Source organism: Oncorhynchus clarkii, chromosome 12 (genome assembly GCF_045791955.1).
Source record: "Oncorhynchus clarkii lewisi isolate Uvic-CL-2024 chromosome 12, UVic_Ocla_1.0, whole genome shotgun sequence".
NCBI classification, from domain to species: domain Eukaryota; kingdom Metazoa; phylum Chordata; class Actinopteri; order Salmoniformes; family Salmonidae; genus Oncorhynchus; species Oncorhynchus clarkii.
In genome coordinates, this window is record NC_092158.1 from 51,948,995 (window position 1) to 51,966,353 (window position 17,359).

Genomic DNA, 17,359 nt, shown 5'->3' on the forward strand with positions numbered 1-17,359 from the left:
GGATTGTAAGAAGATTGTGGGAGCTGTTTTGTTACATTTCAGTACAGCTTTTGATGTCATTGATCATAACCTATTGCTGAAAAACGTAGGTGTTACGGATTTGCATCCTCTGTCTTATTGAGGGTTACCTATCTAATAGAACACAGAGGGTTTTCTTTAATGGAAGCCTCTCTCATGTAAATTCCGTTCAGTGTGGTGTACCGCAGGTCAGCCGTCTTTGGACATGATTGTTTTCTGTTTTTACGAATGACCTTCCACTGACCTGGAATAAAGCCTGTGAGTCTATGTACGCTGACGACTCAACAGTATGCACGTCGGCTGCAACAATAAAATGAACAACTAAAACACTTAACATAGAGCTCCAGTCAGTTTTAGAATGGGTAACTAGCAATAGGCTGGTGTAAAATATCTCAAAAACTAAATGCATAATTTCTGGGAAAAATCACTCGCTCAACGCTAAACCTCGTTTATATCCATTATTGAATGATGTGGCTATTGAGCAAGTTGAGGAGACTAAACTGCTAGGTGTAACCCTAGATAGAAAGCTGTCATGGTCAAAACATATCGACTCAATGGTTGCTAAAATGGGAATTGGTCTGTCCATGATAGGGCGTTGCTCTGCCTTCTTGACATCTCAGTCGACCAGACACGGAGGGAAAGTGTCAGTAACATGCATGTCAGTCTCTCCTGGCTAAAAGTTGAGGAGAGATTGACTGCATCACTATTGGTCTTTGTGTGAGGTATTGATGTGTTGAAGGTACCGAACTGTCTGTTCAAGCAGTTGGCACACAGTTCGGACACTCATCGGTACCACACAAGACATGCAACCAGAGGTCTCTTCACAGTCCCCAGGTCCAGAACAGAGGCTGGGAAACGCACAGTATTAAATGGAGAAATGACTACATGGAACTCTCTGCATCCCATATTATAAGGTTTGTTGGGTGCCTTGAAATATGGGATGCATCCCAAATGGCACCTTATTCCCTATATAGTGCTTTACTTTTGACCAGAGCCCTATGGGCCCTGGTCAAAAGAAGTGCACTATATAGGGAATCGGGCCCTGGACAAACGTAGTGCATATGAAGGGAGCCGTTTGGGACACACCCCTACTGTAGGCCAGTGAGCAAGAATACCAGGAGAAGAAGAGGAGAGGGAATATAAGCTAACCTGAGGTCCAGTCTCCAGGAGTGGTGAAAGTACAACCAGCAGTACACTCCGTCTGACCATACGCCTCATACACCTACAGCCAGCAAGGATAGACAGCATGTTAGGAGGGTGTGATTTGTGTGGTTTGTCTGTGTGCACACATGCTCATGTGTTTGTGTATGTGTGCCTTCTTGTGTGTGTCTGTGTGGGTTTAAGCACTAATACATGTTTGTGTGTGTGTGTGTGTGTGTGTCACTCACCTGACAACCCAGTGCTGCCCTGAGAAATCCCAGTACGGTGGGGGAGGCCGGAGCAGCTCCAGTTACAATCATACGTAACCTCCCACCCAGGCTGGCCTGCCAACAGAACACAATATTATCACAACCCAAACTCCAACAACAGTGGATTCTGCCTACCAAAGGGTCACATTGGGGGCATTCACAGGGCATATCCCCCCTTTATTGTTTGAACACACACACAGCACACATCTATGTATCAATCTTCACATCCGTCCGTCCATCCGTCCATCCATTCATACATCAACCGTGTCAGGCCACTCATAGGAAGGAGAGGACAAGAGGAGGAGGTGAGGTGGATACCTGTATCTTACTGAAGAATATCTTATCCCACAGGCTGTCCATGCGGATGATCCCACTGCTGACCTCTGCCCCTTTTCTCTTGGCTGCAAAGTTCAGCAGCCAGCGCTTCAATGGGGTGTTGGCCTGGCTGAAGATCTGTGGAACACACACACACACACACGAGAGAGAGGGTGAGCTGATATAAGATATGGAGAATGCGGGGAGGTGTGTGAGTCTATGCGTGTGCATGTGTGGGTAGGTGGTTCTCTCACCTTGTCGTACATGCGGTTGAGCAATCGAGGCACCACAGGGAAGATGGTGGGCCGTAAGGCCTTCATGTCATCAGACAGCAGGCGGATGTCACCTTGGAAAAAGCCGATCCGGCCACCATGACAATACACCACAGACTGGGGAATTAGAGAGAAAGAAGACAAAACAGTGACCGTTGATTCAAAAAGCACTTATTGCATAGAGTTGGGGAGAGTTGGGTAAATTGAGCCAAAGGGAGCCACCCTATAAGCAGAGCCACCCTATAAGTAGAGCCACCCTATAAGTAGAGCCACCCTAGTTTCTAGGAAACCACATTTGAGTCCGTGGAGGAAGAAACCACATGGAAAAAGTAGTAAGCAAGTTAGGACCTAATAACATTTTCACCAAGTCAAATGAATTTATTGTGTTAGAGGTTTCATGATGCTTGTATCTAAACCAAAGTAGATCATTTTAAGATTGTTCTATACATCAGTTGCGGTCTCTATAAGCTTCAATATAAGGTCCTAAATCTAGCATGATAGTGCATCCTTGTAGCTGTGTGGGTTAATATTGTCAAAATGTTTGTCTTAGGGTAAGTTGAGCCAATGGTTAAGCATATGGCAAGTTAAGAAAACTGAAAAAAAATTTCCCACGTGTAATGCAAGGTATTTTCGCTGGGATATGAGATAACAACAGGGCCTGGCCTATGCTAAAAGTGATTAGAAAAAGTACAAAGTGTTTGTTAAACCTGTGTTAAAAGATTATAAGAATTATTAAAAGACTAAAAAAAGTGATTGTGATTGTGTTGAATTGTGTTTGGAAAATAAAGATAGACATAGTTTTAAAAAGGAAGTGGTAATATTTCATTCAGTACAGAAATGTGTAGGTGGCTTAATTTACCCAATCCTGAGGCTCAATTTACACCTTATAAGCTATGTTTTCAAAACTGTAATGTTTACATGAATTCTGATGATTTCCAGGAATGCGCAACATCCTGAAATATATGTAGATGTTTTTGTTAGGTAGAATATTATAAACGCAACATGCAACAATTTCATTGTATTTACTGAGTTAGTTCATATGAGGAAATCAGTCAATTTAAATAAATTCATTGGCCACTAATCTATGGAATTCACATGACTGGGAATACAGATATGCATCTGTTGGTCACAGATACCTTTAAAAAAAATGGGCCTCACAATGAGCCTCAGGATCTCGTTACGGTATTTCTGTGCATTCAAATTGCCATCAATAAAATGCAATTGTGTTCGTTGTCCGTAGCTTATGCCTGCCCATACCATAACCCACTGCCACCATGGGGCACTCTGCTCATCCACACGACGCCATAGACAGGGTTTGCAGTTGTGAGGCCGGTTGGACGTACTGCTAAATTCTCTGAAACGACGTTGGGGATGGCTTATGGTAGAGAAATGAACATTACATTCGGTGGCAACAGCTCTGGTGGACATTCCTGCAATCAACATGCCAATTGCACGCTCCCTCAAAACCTAATACATCTTGGGCATTGTGTTGTGTGACAAAACTGCACATTTTAGAGTGGCCTTTTATTGTCCCCAGCACAAGTTGCACCTGTGTAATGATCATGCTGTTTAATCAGATTATTGATATGCCACACCTGTCAGGTGGATGGATTATTTTGGCAAAGGAAAAATGCTCACTAACAGGGATGTAAACAAATTTGTGCACAACATTTGAGAGAAATAAGCTTGTGCGCAAGAAACATTTCTGGGATCCTTTATTTCAGCTCATGAAACATGAAACACTTGTTTATATGTTACATGTTTATATTTTTGTTCCGTGTACAGTATATTTCCCTTGACAGAGTGATGCTGAATGTATTTCTTTTTATAACATGATACTTGGTTACAGAGCAATTAAATAGAGCAATTGAATAGCCCAATGAATAGTGTGAGCATTGTGTACTTTTTTGTCCAAGTTGTTTCAGATTTGTTTATATACTTTAGAAGTACCTTTTTAACCTTCCTAAAAACCAAATGGCTGATAGTCATTTATAACCTCCTCACTCTTCTCTGTTTCTTAACAATTAGACATTTGGTTAAAAGTGGATCTGACCTAATACATGGTCATGGTTAGAAGGGATCCAGCTTTTGTCAAATATACGTCAAAAGTGGAAATGTTTAGCATTTTAGCTAACCCTAACCCCTTTTCTAACCTTAAGCTAATTATCCTAACCTGCTATGTTAATTCTCCTAACCTGCTACTCCCTTCTAGCCATGACCCTAATTCAATCCCATCTTTGGAGCATTTCCTACTTTGGAGGAAAGGCTCTGCAGGGACCGCCTTTTCTCTTCTTCTCCGTGTTGACAGACATGATTTGCATAATAGGACTGCAGCACCCTGGCAGGTATCATAATACTGCATGTGGCATACATGTTTAAATGTTTTATTGTCACATACAGTGGGGCAAAAAAGTATTTAGTCAGCCAACAATTGTGCAAGTTCTCCCACTTAAAAAGATGAGAGAGGCCATCATAGGTACACTTCAACTATGACAGACAAAATGAGAAAAAAAATTGCAGAAAATCACATTGTAGTATTTTTTATGAATTGATTTGCAAATTATGGTGGAAAATAAGTATTTGGTCAATAACAACAGTTTATCTCAATACTTTGTTATATACCCTTTGTTGGCAATGACAGAGGTCAAAGTTTTCTGTAAGTCTTCACAAGGTTTTCACGCACTGTTGCTGGTATTTTGGCCCATTCCTCCATGCAGATCTCCTCTAAAGCAGTGATGTTTTGGGGCTGTTGCTGGGCAACACGGACTTTCAACTCCCTCCAAAGATGTTCTATTGGGTTGAGATCTGGAGACTGGCTAGGCCACTCCAGGGCCTTGAAATGCTTCTTACAAAGCCACTCCTTCGTTGCCTGGGCGGTGTGTTTGGAATCTTTGTCATGCTGAAAGACCCAGCCACGTTTCATCTTCAATGCCCTTGCTGATGGAAGGAGGTTTTCACTCAAAATCTCACGATACATGGCCCCATTCATTCTTTCCTTTACACGGATCAGTCGTCCTGGTCCCTTTGCAGAAAAACAGCCCCAAAGCATGATGTTTCCACCCCCATGCTTCACAATAGGTATGGTGTTCTTTGGATGCAACTCAGCATTCTTTGTCCTCCAAACACGACGACTTGAGTTTTTACCAAAAAGTTATATTTTGATTTCCTCTGACCATTTGACATTCTCCCAATCTTCTTCTGGATCATCCAAATGCTCTCTAGCAAACTTCAGACAGGCCTGGACATGTACTGGCTTAAGCAGGGGGACACGTCTGGCACTGCAGGATTTGAGTCCCTGGCGGCGTAGTGTGTTACTGATGGTAGGCTTTGTTACTTTGGTCCCAGCTCTCTGCAGGTCATTCACTAGGTCCCCCCGTGTGGTTCTGGGATTTTTGCTCACTGTTCTTGTGATCATTTTGACCCCACGAGGTGAGATCTTGCGTGGAGCCCCAGATCGAGGGAGATTATCAGTGGTCTTGTATGTCTTCCATTTCCTAATAACACAGTTGTTAGGAAAGTTGATTTCTTCAAACCAAGCTGCTTACCTATTGCAGATTCAGTCTTCCCAGCCTGGTGCAGGTCTACACTTTTGTTTCTGGTGTCCTTTGACAGCTTTTTGGTCTTGGCCATAGTGGAGTTTGGAGTGTGACTGTTTGAGGTTGTGGACAGGTGTCTTTTATATTGATAACAAGTTCAAACAGGTGCCATTAATACAGGTAACGAGTGGAAGACAGAGGAGCCTCTTAAAGAAGAAGTTACAGGTCTGTGAGAGCCAGAAATCTTGCTTGTTTGTAGGTGACCAAATACTTATTTTCCACCATAATTTGCAAATAAATTCAGAAAAATCCTACAATGTGATTTTCTGATTTTTTTTCTCATTTTGTCTGTCATAGTTGAAGTGTACCTATGATGAAAATTACAGGCCTCTCTCATCTTTTTAAGTAGGAGAACTTGCACAATTGGTGGCTGACTAAATACTTTTTTGCCCCCACTGTATACCGGATAGCTGCAGTGAAATGTGTTGTTTTATAGGGTCAACCATAGTAGTACTTCATCCCTGGAGCAATTATGGTTAAGTGCCTAGCTCAAGTGTACATTGACAGATTTTTCACCTTGTCAGCTCGGGTATTTAATCCAGCAACCTTTTGGTTACTTGCCCAACGCTCTAAGAGCCGGGCCACCTGCTGCCCTAGGAATATCACAGCATAGGCACAGCCTACTCACTGAGTTCTACACAAAACATGAGGTGTTCCTTCTGAGGATTAACTTGTGGGAATCTGCGTTGCTGCATAGAAGTCCCACGCATTAACAGTGTCTGGATGTGTGTATTCTCGTGAACGTGAAGCACATGTCTGAGAGGTGGTTTCCTGTGTCTGTGTCCGCCTCTCACACGCTGACAGTTGAAGAACACGTACTGCAGCGGGACAAAGCAGGCATGCTGGTTGAACGCGTGTGGTTGCTTTACCTCCTCAGTACTGCAGCTGGTCCAGTGCCAGCTCTGTTGTTTTTCTCATTGTAGTCTATCAAAAGAATAGGATCGTTCCTGACTGATCCTAAATGAGTAGTTAGGGACAGGAAACACTTTGAAAGCCTAGCTACAGGAAACAACAGACCAAGCTTGTGGTCCAAATGGCTCCCTATTCCCTTTGTAGTGCAATATATAACATAGGGTGCCAATTGGGACTCGAGTTTCCTGTAGCTGTGAGAAACGGATGAAAAAAAGCACACACCCTTAACCGTATGAGCCAGCTTTTACAGAGGCAGCAGATAGGGTATCAGTAAAGAGCTGACTGGTTCTGGCAAAGTTAACATCCCAGATAGCAAGGTCAATTGCGGCCGAGGACCAGGGCAATTGCCAAGATCCTTCAGGTCTGGAAACGCACGCACACACACACACACACACACCAACTATAATAATACAACTCAAAGCCTCGTATGGACTTTGTTTGGGACATTACCTCGATGAGTCTCTCAAACATGTGAGCCAAAGGCAGGAAGGAGATGAGAACATCGTCTTGGTTTGGGGATATGACTTTCTGTGGCACGCCAGACAAGCATGGGGGAGAGAAGCGGTAGTTAGAGAGGTTCAGAACCACTTGTTTCCCACCACTAAACTGTCAAATATGATACTAATGAGAAACATAAATGATGCACAAAAAATAAATACATCTGTGTCTTATTGTCCCATGTAAGATATGGGACTTGAAGCAATTTAGTGAGCCATGCCTCTAACAGAGTTACATAAATGAGAGAAAAGTACCTACTAAAGATAAATGCAAGGCAGATTTCCCCAAAGAAAGGGTCTGTGACACCATAGTCTGTTTGAACTCACATCTGTGACTTTGAGGAAGCCTGAGAAATCAGCCACTACATTCCCGTGTGTCAGCATGACTCCCTTTGGGTTTCCTGCGGAGGAGGGATTCAGAAAAAACTCAATGGACTTCTCCCCTTATACCTGCTCTCAACAATGGATAGCATTAGCTCTGTCCCAAATGGTACACTATTCCCTTTATAGTGCACTACTGGTCAAAAGTAGTGCACTATATAGAGAAAAGGGTGCCGCATACAGTATCAATCCATGGGAAACAACCAAGGTAGATATACACTGAACAAAGATATTAACGCAAAATGCAACAATTTCTGAGATTTTACTGAGTTACAGTTCATATAAGAAAATCAGTCAATTTAAATAAATGCATTAGACCCGAATCTATGGATTTCACATGACTGGGAATACAGATATGCATCTGTTGGTCAAAGATACCTTAAAAAGGGTAGGGATGTGGATCAGAAAACCAGTCAGTATCTGGTGTGACCACTATTTGCCTCATTTAGCGCAACACATAGATCAAGCTGTTGATTGTGGCCTGTGGAATGTTGTCCCACTCCTCTTCAATGGCTGTGCAAAGTTGCTGGATATTGGCAGGAACTGGAAAAATCTGTTGTACGCTTCAATCCAGAGCATCCCAAACATTTATTTTGTGTACCTTTATTTAACTAGGCAAGTCAGTTAAGAACAAATTCTTATTTTCAATGATGGCCTAGGAACTATGGGTTAACTGCCTGATCAGGGGCAGAATGACAGATTTGTTTCTTGTTAGCTCAAGGGTTTGAACTTGCAACCTTCCGGTTACTAGTTCAACACTCTAACCACTAGACTACCCTGCCACTCAATGGGTGACATGTCTGGTGAGTATGCAAGCCATGGAAAAACTGGGACATTTTAAGCTTCCAGGAATTGTGTACAGATACTTGCGACATGGGGCCTTGCATTATCATGCTGAAACATGAAATGATGGCGGCGGATGAATGCCACGACAATGGGCCTCAGGATCTCATCACGGTATCTCTGTGCATTCAAATTGCCATTGTAAAAATGCAATTGTATTTGTTGTCTGTAGCTTATGCCTGCCCATACCATAACCCCACCGCCCCCATGGGGCACTCTGTTCACAACCGCAACATCAGCAAACCACTCACTGTCTACCATCTCCCCGGTACAGTTGAAACCGGGATTCATCCGTGAAGAGGACACTTCTCCATCGTGCCAGTGGCCATTGAAGGTGAGCATTTGCCCACAGTTTGTGCAGAAATCCTTCAGTTGTGCAAACCCACAGTTTCATCAGCTGTCTGGGTGGTTGGTCTCAGACGACCCCGCAGGTAAAGAAGACGGACGTGAAGGTTCTGGGCTGGTGTGGTCACACACGGTCTGCGTTTTTCAGGCCGGTTGGATGTACTGCCAAATTCTCTAAAACGACGTTGGAGGCAGCTTATGGTAAAGAAATTAAAGCTGTGGTTACCAACCTCGTCTGGAAATACCAGGATTCTCCTAATCTTACTCCTTATTTTCTTTGTGACTGTGTTTGTGGCCAGACCGTAATAACAGGTTAAGATTTCAGACAACTCCTCTTTGATGTTTAAATGTATTTCCCTCGGAAGCCTATCAGTGACCATACTATTAACTCTGATATGTGGCATTGGCCCTGGTCTGAAATGGTCTGGGGGGGGGGGGGGGGGGGGGGGGGGGTCTCTTCCTGTTAATAATATGTCACGCACAATGAGAGAAGCAATAGACGCACGTCAAGGGTTGGACTTCAATCAGGGATTGTGGATGAAGTGGGCTAAACTCTTAAGATAGTACACCACTGTGATAATAATACACATGAACACTGTTTTTAGCTGGAAAGAATAAGACACTTTGGAGTGTTAGTCTGTCTGGTGGCTAGATAACCATACCTGTGGTACCACTGGTGAAGCACACAATGGACAGGTCTTCTGGTGTAGGTGGCTGTGGGGGAACAAACGTTCAGTCAGGATCTAGTCTGAAGGAGATCTTTAACTCGTTGACATCCCCTTTAGACAATAATCGCCATCACAATAGCCCAATCTCTGGCATTTAAAGCAACGTGTGACTGTAGAGAAGACGCACACACAGCAGAGAGAGAGATAAAGTAATAGACTCGAGTAGTATTTTCAGGGTGACTTTCTACTTTACTTGAGTCATTTTCCGTTAAGGTGTCTTTACTTTTACTCGAGTCAAGTAGGACTGACAATTGGGTACTATTTCCACCATTGAAGAACACAAGCACTCCCGGGCCTCAAAGTGCTCTTCGAGATCAAAAGGTACGTATTTCAAGCTGCGGTTACTACGGGAAAAGACCACCAAAGAATGTTTGCAAGACCTCACGTCTGCTGTGTGATCTCAATTCGTACACGATAGCGCACATAGCTCAGTGCTCTCTATGGCAATCAAAGGAAACCAATTGGTTTGTACTCAAAATAACAAATGTTCGATGGAGAAGAGTAAACATATTCAAATGCTCTCTCTCCAAACACAAATAGGTCAAGGCGGAAGAACTGTCACCAGGCCAGAGATATGGAGTCTGCAATATATCCAAAACAAAACATAGTCAACAACGACACTGAGGTCTTCCTGCATTCTGCCTGTGCAGAGCGCAACAGGGACAGACAAGATCCATCTCAAGGCTATTCGAAGATGCTAATTTGTGTTCTGTGCTGCCTAAACACAACGTTGCATCGTGCACTGTTCTCCATTGTGTGAGATTAGAGAATAATTACTGAGAGTTCAAGATTACAGAGAAGACCTCGATGTGAACTTTTCTCAACTAATTCATTATTTCCCTAGCTGGGCAGGTTATGAGAGTGTGGATGTAACGCAGCTAATGATACAGAGATGCTTACTCAGTCAAACAATCAAACCAGACGTACAGACTGCACTTACCATGGGATTTCTATGCTTCTCTCTGCCCAGTGCCTAGATGAAAAGAAACACATCATCTTGTGTTAGATAATCATTGGAAGAATCATAAAATACAATTTACAGCCATGATGAAGTAGAGAGAGATGGATATCTGAACAACTGTAATGTCCCAACAAAAGAGAGGCTTGCATAGTTTTACGCAAGAGTAATTTGGTTGTAAAAATGGCACCCGCAAAACACCAGTCTCAACGTCAACGGTAAAGAGGCAACTCCCGGGATGCTGTCCTCCTAGGCAGAGTTCCTCTGTCCAGTGTCTATGTTCTTTTGCCCATCTTAATCTTTTATTTTTATTGGCCAGTCTGAGATGTGTCTTTTTTTCTTTGCAAACTAAATGTCAGGGGTGTTTACGTTTCTATCTTTACCTGTTCTGAACCGTGATGATGTAACCTACCTTTGCCTCATATTTCTGAACAGCTTAAATAAAAAACCCTGTGGTGATTTCAACTAATATTCCCAAAAATATTTATTGAAGGCTATACAACCTTCTCTTTTGTAACGGATGTTCCAGTCGCACAAGCATGAGGAATTTCCAACACATTGCTTTGGAGCAAAAACAATCAGCTTTTTGTGTGATGATGCAGCCTAATCTATAAAAAATGTAAATAAATGTAGGGGGTTGATCAGCTTTCATTTTGCAGACAGATTGTGGCTTCTATCAATGTAATTGTCTGCATAATTTCCAATCCCCCATATATTTTTTTGTCAATATTTATATTCATTTATATATATATACATAGTTCTGTTCTTTATTATTTTCCCCTAACCCTACCACCCCTCCCCTAATTGGAGTAAACTAATGGACAACAATAATTAGGATTCTACTTCCAGCTTGTACATACCACATACATTTCATGAACAGTATATTTTATATTTTGTTTGTTTTTAGTCCCAGCCTTCAGCTACCCTCAACCCATCCCATCTATCTCTGAAGACCATCTTGTTTTGATTTCTAGATGCCACATATATTTTTCCACTGTGCTGTGATTTTTCAGAAAAGTTCTGAACCTTTCTATTCTCATAGTGTCACACCCTGATCTGTTTCACCTGTCTTTGTGCTTGTCTCCACCCCCCTCCAGGTGTCGCCCATCTTCAAAATTATCCCCTGTGTATTTATACCTGTGTTCTCTGTTTGTCTCTGTTTGTCTGTTGCCAGTTCGTCATGTCTTGTCAGGTCTTACCAGTGTGCTTGCCCGTCTTCCTTTTTCTAAAGTGCTGCTTCCTAGTTTTGACAGTTCTGACTATTCTGCCTGCCCTGATCCCGAGCATGCCTGCCGTCCTGTACCTGCCTGACTCTGACCTGATCACGAAACACTGCCTGTCCTCTACCTGCCCTTTGCCTGCCCCGTATTTGTGTTTGCATCTGGGTCAAATCCTGAGTCGTGATACATCATTTCTACAGATTGTAAATTAAAGATAAACACATTTGCTAAGAGTATTATTATACTATTGATTGATTGACTATGACTTTTCAAATCAACCAGCAGTGCTATTTGCAGAGTTCACTACCATTCAAAAGTTTGGGGTCACTTAGAAATGTCCTTGTTTTTACAGTTTTTTTCGATTGCTAAACGACAGTGGACACAACTGGAGTCACATGTGCAAAACTCTAACTACAGTCTGCACAGCAGCAGTTCATGTGGACCAAACTCTAGTTCGTTTTTCATTGCTTGAACACAGTTTTCAAAACTCTACACACTTATCCCATGACTTTAACCACAACCTGCACAACACTGTGGATTTACAGCACTTTGTTCAAATGCTAACACACTGCTGTCAAAACTGTGAACCACACATTTAAAACGGAATAGATTTCAGCCTTGTGCCTTTCAAACACTGCTGATTGCAATTTCAGCTGAAAGGCTAAGCAGGTGTCTTGTTTTAGACTTGTTAGTGAACACACACACATATTACAGTATATATAGGTAGAGCTCAGAAAGACTCATTTTGGAAATGGAACAAGGAAGATGGGTTCGTGGAGGGAGAAGGGTGGCAGGGAGAGGGCGGATGCGTGGAGGAAGACAAAGAAGACAAAGAGCTGTTATTTCAGATGAAATAAGGGCTACACTTATAGACCATGTCGTGAACCATGGTCTCTCATTGAGAGAGGCAGGGTTGAGGGTGCAACCCAATCTGCAAAGATCCACAGTGGCATCTGTAATGCGAATTTTCCATCATGCAAACATGTGAGAGTTACATCCTTACAGTAAATGAAAACATTACAGGAATCTATTTTGTATTGCAATTATAGAATATTTACACATATATATATTACAGTAAGTTTGACTGTAAAATATATTTTTACAACAGGACCCAAAGGCTGCCCCCAACAGGGGGAAGAGGAAAAATATTTTCAGATGCGCAGGAAAATGCTATTGTTGACATGGTTGTTGTCAACAATGCAATAAAACTGCAGGAGATTCAAGATAGAGTGCTGGCTGATAATGATATATTTGAAAATGTTAATTCTGTCAGCACAACAACTATTGCTCGAGTCCTAAAGAAACACCAAGTTACAATGAAACAGTTATACACTGTACCGTTCGAGAGAAACAGTGAACGGGTAAAAGAGCAAAGATACCAATATGTCCAGGTAAGACGTCTGAGGTTACGTACACAGCTATACAAAATATTTACAGTAAAAAAAAACACTAGCATTTCTACAGTAAAACTGTGCACTTACTGTTTTTCAGAGAGTAATGGAGGTGGAAGCACTGGAAAGACCAGATTCATTTGTATTTATCGATTAAGCTGGATTTAACCTTGCCAAAACACGGCGCAGAGGAAGGAATGTTATAGGTCAAAGGGCCACTGTGGAGGTTCCAGGCCAAAGGGGGGGAAATATCACCATGTGTGCTGCAATGGCCAATGATGGTTTGCTTCTCAACACACCACTCATTGGCCCATACAACACAGAAAGGCTTATAGCTTTCCTAGAACAGCTCTATGCTCAGCTAGTGCCAGCAGAACAGGGGGAGCCAGTAAGAAACCCCCAAGTTTTTGTCATAGTTTGCGATAACGTTGCTTTTCACCACTCTGCAGCTGTCACAGATTGGTTTGCAGCACATCACAGATTTATGGTTTTGTACCTGCCTGCATATTCACCCTTCCTCAACCCAATAGAGGAGTTTTTCTCTGCCTGGAGGTGGAAAGTGTTTGGTCACCACCCACATGACCAAATGTCTCTTTTGGAAGCCATGCGTGCCGGATGTGAGGACACGAGTCCAGAGGACTGCCAGGGATGGATAAGGCACTCCAGAAGGTTCTTCCCCAGGTGCATGGCAAGAGAAAACATTAGATGTGATGTTGAAGAAAACCTGTGGCCTGATGCTAGAGAGAGGCAGGATTAGCCCCTCAATTATTTGTTTGAATTACAGTATGTACTTTTAGTTTCCACCTTTTTTTTAATCATTACTGTAATTCCGTAAATTACTACAGACTATTGAAGCAAACTGCTAATTTTCATTTACCTTAAAGAATTGTTATGTTCTAAAAATTGTAATAAATCATGTGAAAGAATGTCACTCTTTTCTTTTAAGAAAATATTACTTTGTATGAAGTCACTGAAATTGTTCAAACTGTAAAGATGAAAAGTTTGTATTTTCTGTATTGGTGTTTGATGCTAGTGTTTTTACTCTCAGTGTGTTCTGAGTGACCGTGTGTGTTATCTCAGTGAGGGTTGTGCATAGTGTTTGGCTGCACTGAGCGTGTTTTGAGCCATGTGTTAAGAGTTGTGTTGCTTGGAATGAGTTTTGCAGGTGATGTGAACTGTTTAGCTCAGGTGACTGTTGGTAGTGCAGACTGTAGTTAGAGTTTTGCACATGTGACTCCAGTTGTGCCCACTGTCGTTTAGCAATCGAAAAAAACTGTAAAAGAAAAGTAATTTTTTTGTCCAATGAAATAACATCAAATTGATCAGAAATACAGTGTAGACATTGTTAATCTTGTAAATGACTTTTGTAGCTGGAAACTGACGATTTTTGATGGAATATCTACATAGGCGTACAGAGGGTCATTATCAGCAGCCATCACTCCTGTGTTCCAATGGCACGTTGTGTTAGCTAATCCAAGTTCATCACTTTAAAAGGCTAATTAATCATTAGTAAACAATTTTGCAATTATGTTAGCACAGCTTGAAAACTGTTGTCCTGATTACAGAAGCAATAAAACTGGCCTTCTTGAGACTAGTTGAGTATCTGGAGCATCAGCATTTGTGGGTTCGATTACAGGCTCAAAATGGCCAGAAACAAATAACTTTCTTATGAAACTCATCAGTCTATTCTTGTTCTGAGAAATGAGGGCTATTCCATGTGAGAAATTGCCAAGAAACTGAAGATCTCGTACAACGCTGTGTACTACTCCCTTCACAGAACAGCGCAAACTGGCCCTAACCAGAATAGAAAGAGGAGTGGGAGGCCCCGGTGCACAACTGAGCAAGAGAACAAGTACATTAGAGTGTCTAGTTTGAGAAACAGATGCCTCACAAATCCTCAACTGGCAGCTTCATTAAATACTACCTGCAAAACACCAGTCTCAACATCAACAATGAAGAGGCAACTCTGGGATGCTGGCCTTCAAGGTGGAGTTCCTCTGTCCAGTGTCTGTGTTCTTTTACCCATCTTAATCTTTTCTTATTATTGGCCAGTCTGAGATATGGCTTTTTCTTTGCAACTCTGCCTAGAAGGCCAGAATCCCGGAGTCGTCTCTTCACTGTTAGGTGTAGGCAGGGTTATAATTAAATAAGTAAACTGGGCTATGACTAAATAGTTAATCAGGGTTATTTTTCCACAAATAGACTTTCTCTTAAAATGTATTGCAGTGAGATTATTTATTTATTTTGGGATATGAAAACCCAAGTATGTCCACTTCACCGTCGGAACATTTTATTGGTACACAGTAATATAAAAGTTGTTGTTGTTTTTTAGATCCAATATGTAATATACTGTGCACTTATCATCATTCGGTTTTAATCCAGCGAGATTAGAAAGAATATCTAGATCCTCTATGAGGCTGTGCAGGGATCCAAATTGTGGATTTAAAAGAAAACATGAATCGTCATCGTACAATGACACATTTGTTTTTAAGCCCTGGATTTCTAGCCCCTAGATATCATTGCTGGATTTTAATAGCTAACATTTCGATGGCCATAATAAATAGATATGCCAAAAGTGGACAACCTTGTTTCACTCCTCTTGACAATGTAAAACTTTCTGAGAAAGTACTTTCTCATAACTTTAACCCAATGTACGAAATTAAATTCCAATTGTACTTTATCAAAGGGATTTTCAAAGTCAGCTATGAATACCAGGCCTGGTTTCCCAGATTTTTCATAGTGTTCCTTTGTTTCCTGTACTTATCTTATATTATCTCCAATTTAATGTCCATGTAAAAAACATGTCTGAATAGGATGAATAATATCTGACAATACCTTTGTAATTCTACACGTTATGCATTTTGCTAGGCTTTGAAGTGTAAGGTCTCTCTAGTTTTTTAGGTGGACTGGATCTTTATATTTACCACCTGGGTCCTGTTTCAGTAATAGTGAAATCAGATCTTCTTGCTGAGTATCTGATAGTCTACAATTTTTGTAGGAGTGGTTAAAACACTCCGGACCTTTGAGTACATCGAAAAATATTATTATATAATATTATATACCTCAACTGGTATGCCATCCAGCCCTGGAGTTTTCCCGGACTTGAAGACTTTAATTGCTTCTAGAAGTTCTTCGTCTGTAATTAGGCCTTCACTTGACTCTTTCTGTACAGCTGTTAATTTTACACTATTAATGGAAAAAAATCCTTACAATTAACTTCAGTTAGTGGAGATGGAGAAGACTGAAATGAAAACATATGCTTAAAGCACTTTGCCCCCTCTTTCAAAATATAGTTTGGTGAATCATATTTATATTCTTAGGCTAATCTTTATAGTTGCTGCCATATTTTAGCCACTAGCCAGTTCCTGTAAAAACTAATGTAACTCCCAAATTGAGTTTTGCATTGGGGAAAAAAACAATCTGCGTTCTAACCACATATAGGCACTACTAATTGCTATTTTGCTTCTCAATGATCATGTAAGTACCGCACGAGTAGGCTACCTAGCTGTTCCACCTCTGGGCAACCGAACGTTCTAGGCAGCCCGAGCATGTGTATCCAGACCGGGAAACAGAGTCTGATAATGGGCAACCTTGTTTTGCATCGCCTGGCACCTGGTGAGGTATTCTTCCTCACATCGTTTGTCAACTACTACTTTCGGCTGCCTACTATTTGCAAGGATAATCTTCATAATTATGCTGTCATATCATAGCGAGTTGTTGCTTTAGTGTACAAGATAAAGTTTCCCCCTTCATGTCAAGGAGGCGGAAGCAGCAGCGGAGTAGTGGGAACACTGAGCAGAAGCCAAGTAGGCAGCAGAGTGGGTAGCAGCTAGGTGAAGAAAAAAATACTGCACCTGCGCAGAAATCTGTATCAATAGCCACAAAATCCGGAACTGTAGCCACTCCGTAAAGTATATTACCTGGGCTGAGTCCCCTCTCCCTCCCCACCTGAGGTCTCTTCCTCCCATCTTCATCTGCCCCTACTCTCCCCACTCCCTCCCTCCTCTCTCCCTAACCTCTTACACTACTCCCCCACCCCCCCTGCCCCCTTACACTCTCCCTATGTACCTCAACGTCTTGCATGGACTGGACGATGACCCCGCAGCCTTCCCCCTGCTCCAGCAGTGCAGGGTCAAAGGGGTCCATGAGGATGATCCTCTTCAGCCCGGGGGTTTCCTGCCTCTCCACGTTACCCAGCAGCACCTGGGCCTTCTCAGGCTTGTCACAGATCACTGTGATGATGTCGGCTGAAAGACAGCACACGAGATCCGCACGCCTTTTTTAAGAACTAGAACACACATACATGATCCAATCAGCTAGTAAACACACAGCTAACTAACTACTGCTCTACAAACAGATTCCCCTTCCACGGCCTTGGAGCAGAGACAAATCCTGTTGGGGCACTGGGCCAAAACCAACGCACCATGTCACTGAGGGGCAATTGGAAATGATGAATAACATGATGAAAGTGAGT

At 42.1% G+C, this 17,359-nt stretch overlaps 1 protein-coding gene across 1 annotated transcript in view; it reads right to left on the reverse strand.

Moving 5' to 3' along the window:
* The window catches only part of LOC139420792 (long-chain-fatty-acid--CoA ligase 6-like), a 45,823-nt gene that overhangs the window by 14,555 nt on the left and 13,909 nt on the right, over positions 1–17,359 (reverse strand). The window contains exons 7-15 of the mRNA XM_071171065.1: positions 16,954–17,132; positions 10,257–10,289; positions 9,251–9,302; positions 7,347–7,420; positions 6,973–7,050; positions 1,997–2,131; positions 1,746–1,880; positions 1,407–1,502; positions 1,168–1,240 (exon numbers count right to left, since the gene is read on the reverse strand). Of these exons, the coding sequence (XP_071027166.1) occupies positions 1,168–1,240; positions 1,407–1,502; positions 1,746–1,880; positions 1,997–2,131; positions 6,973–7,050; positions 7,347–7,420; positions 9,251–9,302; positions 10,257–10,289; positions 16,954–17,132 (855 nt within the window). The remainder of the gene's footprint in view (positions 1–1,167; positions 1,241–1,406; positions 1,503–1,745; positions 1,881–1,996; positions 2,132–6,972; positions 7,051–7,346; positions 7,421–9,250; positions 9,303–10,256; positions 10,290–16,953; positions 17,133–17,359) is intronic.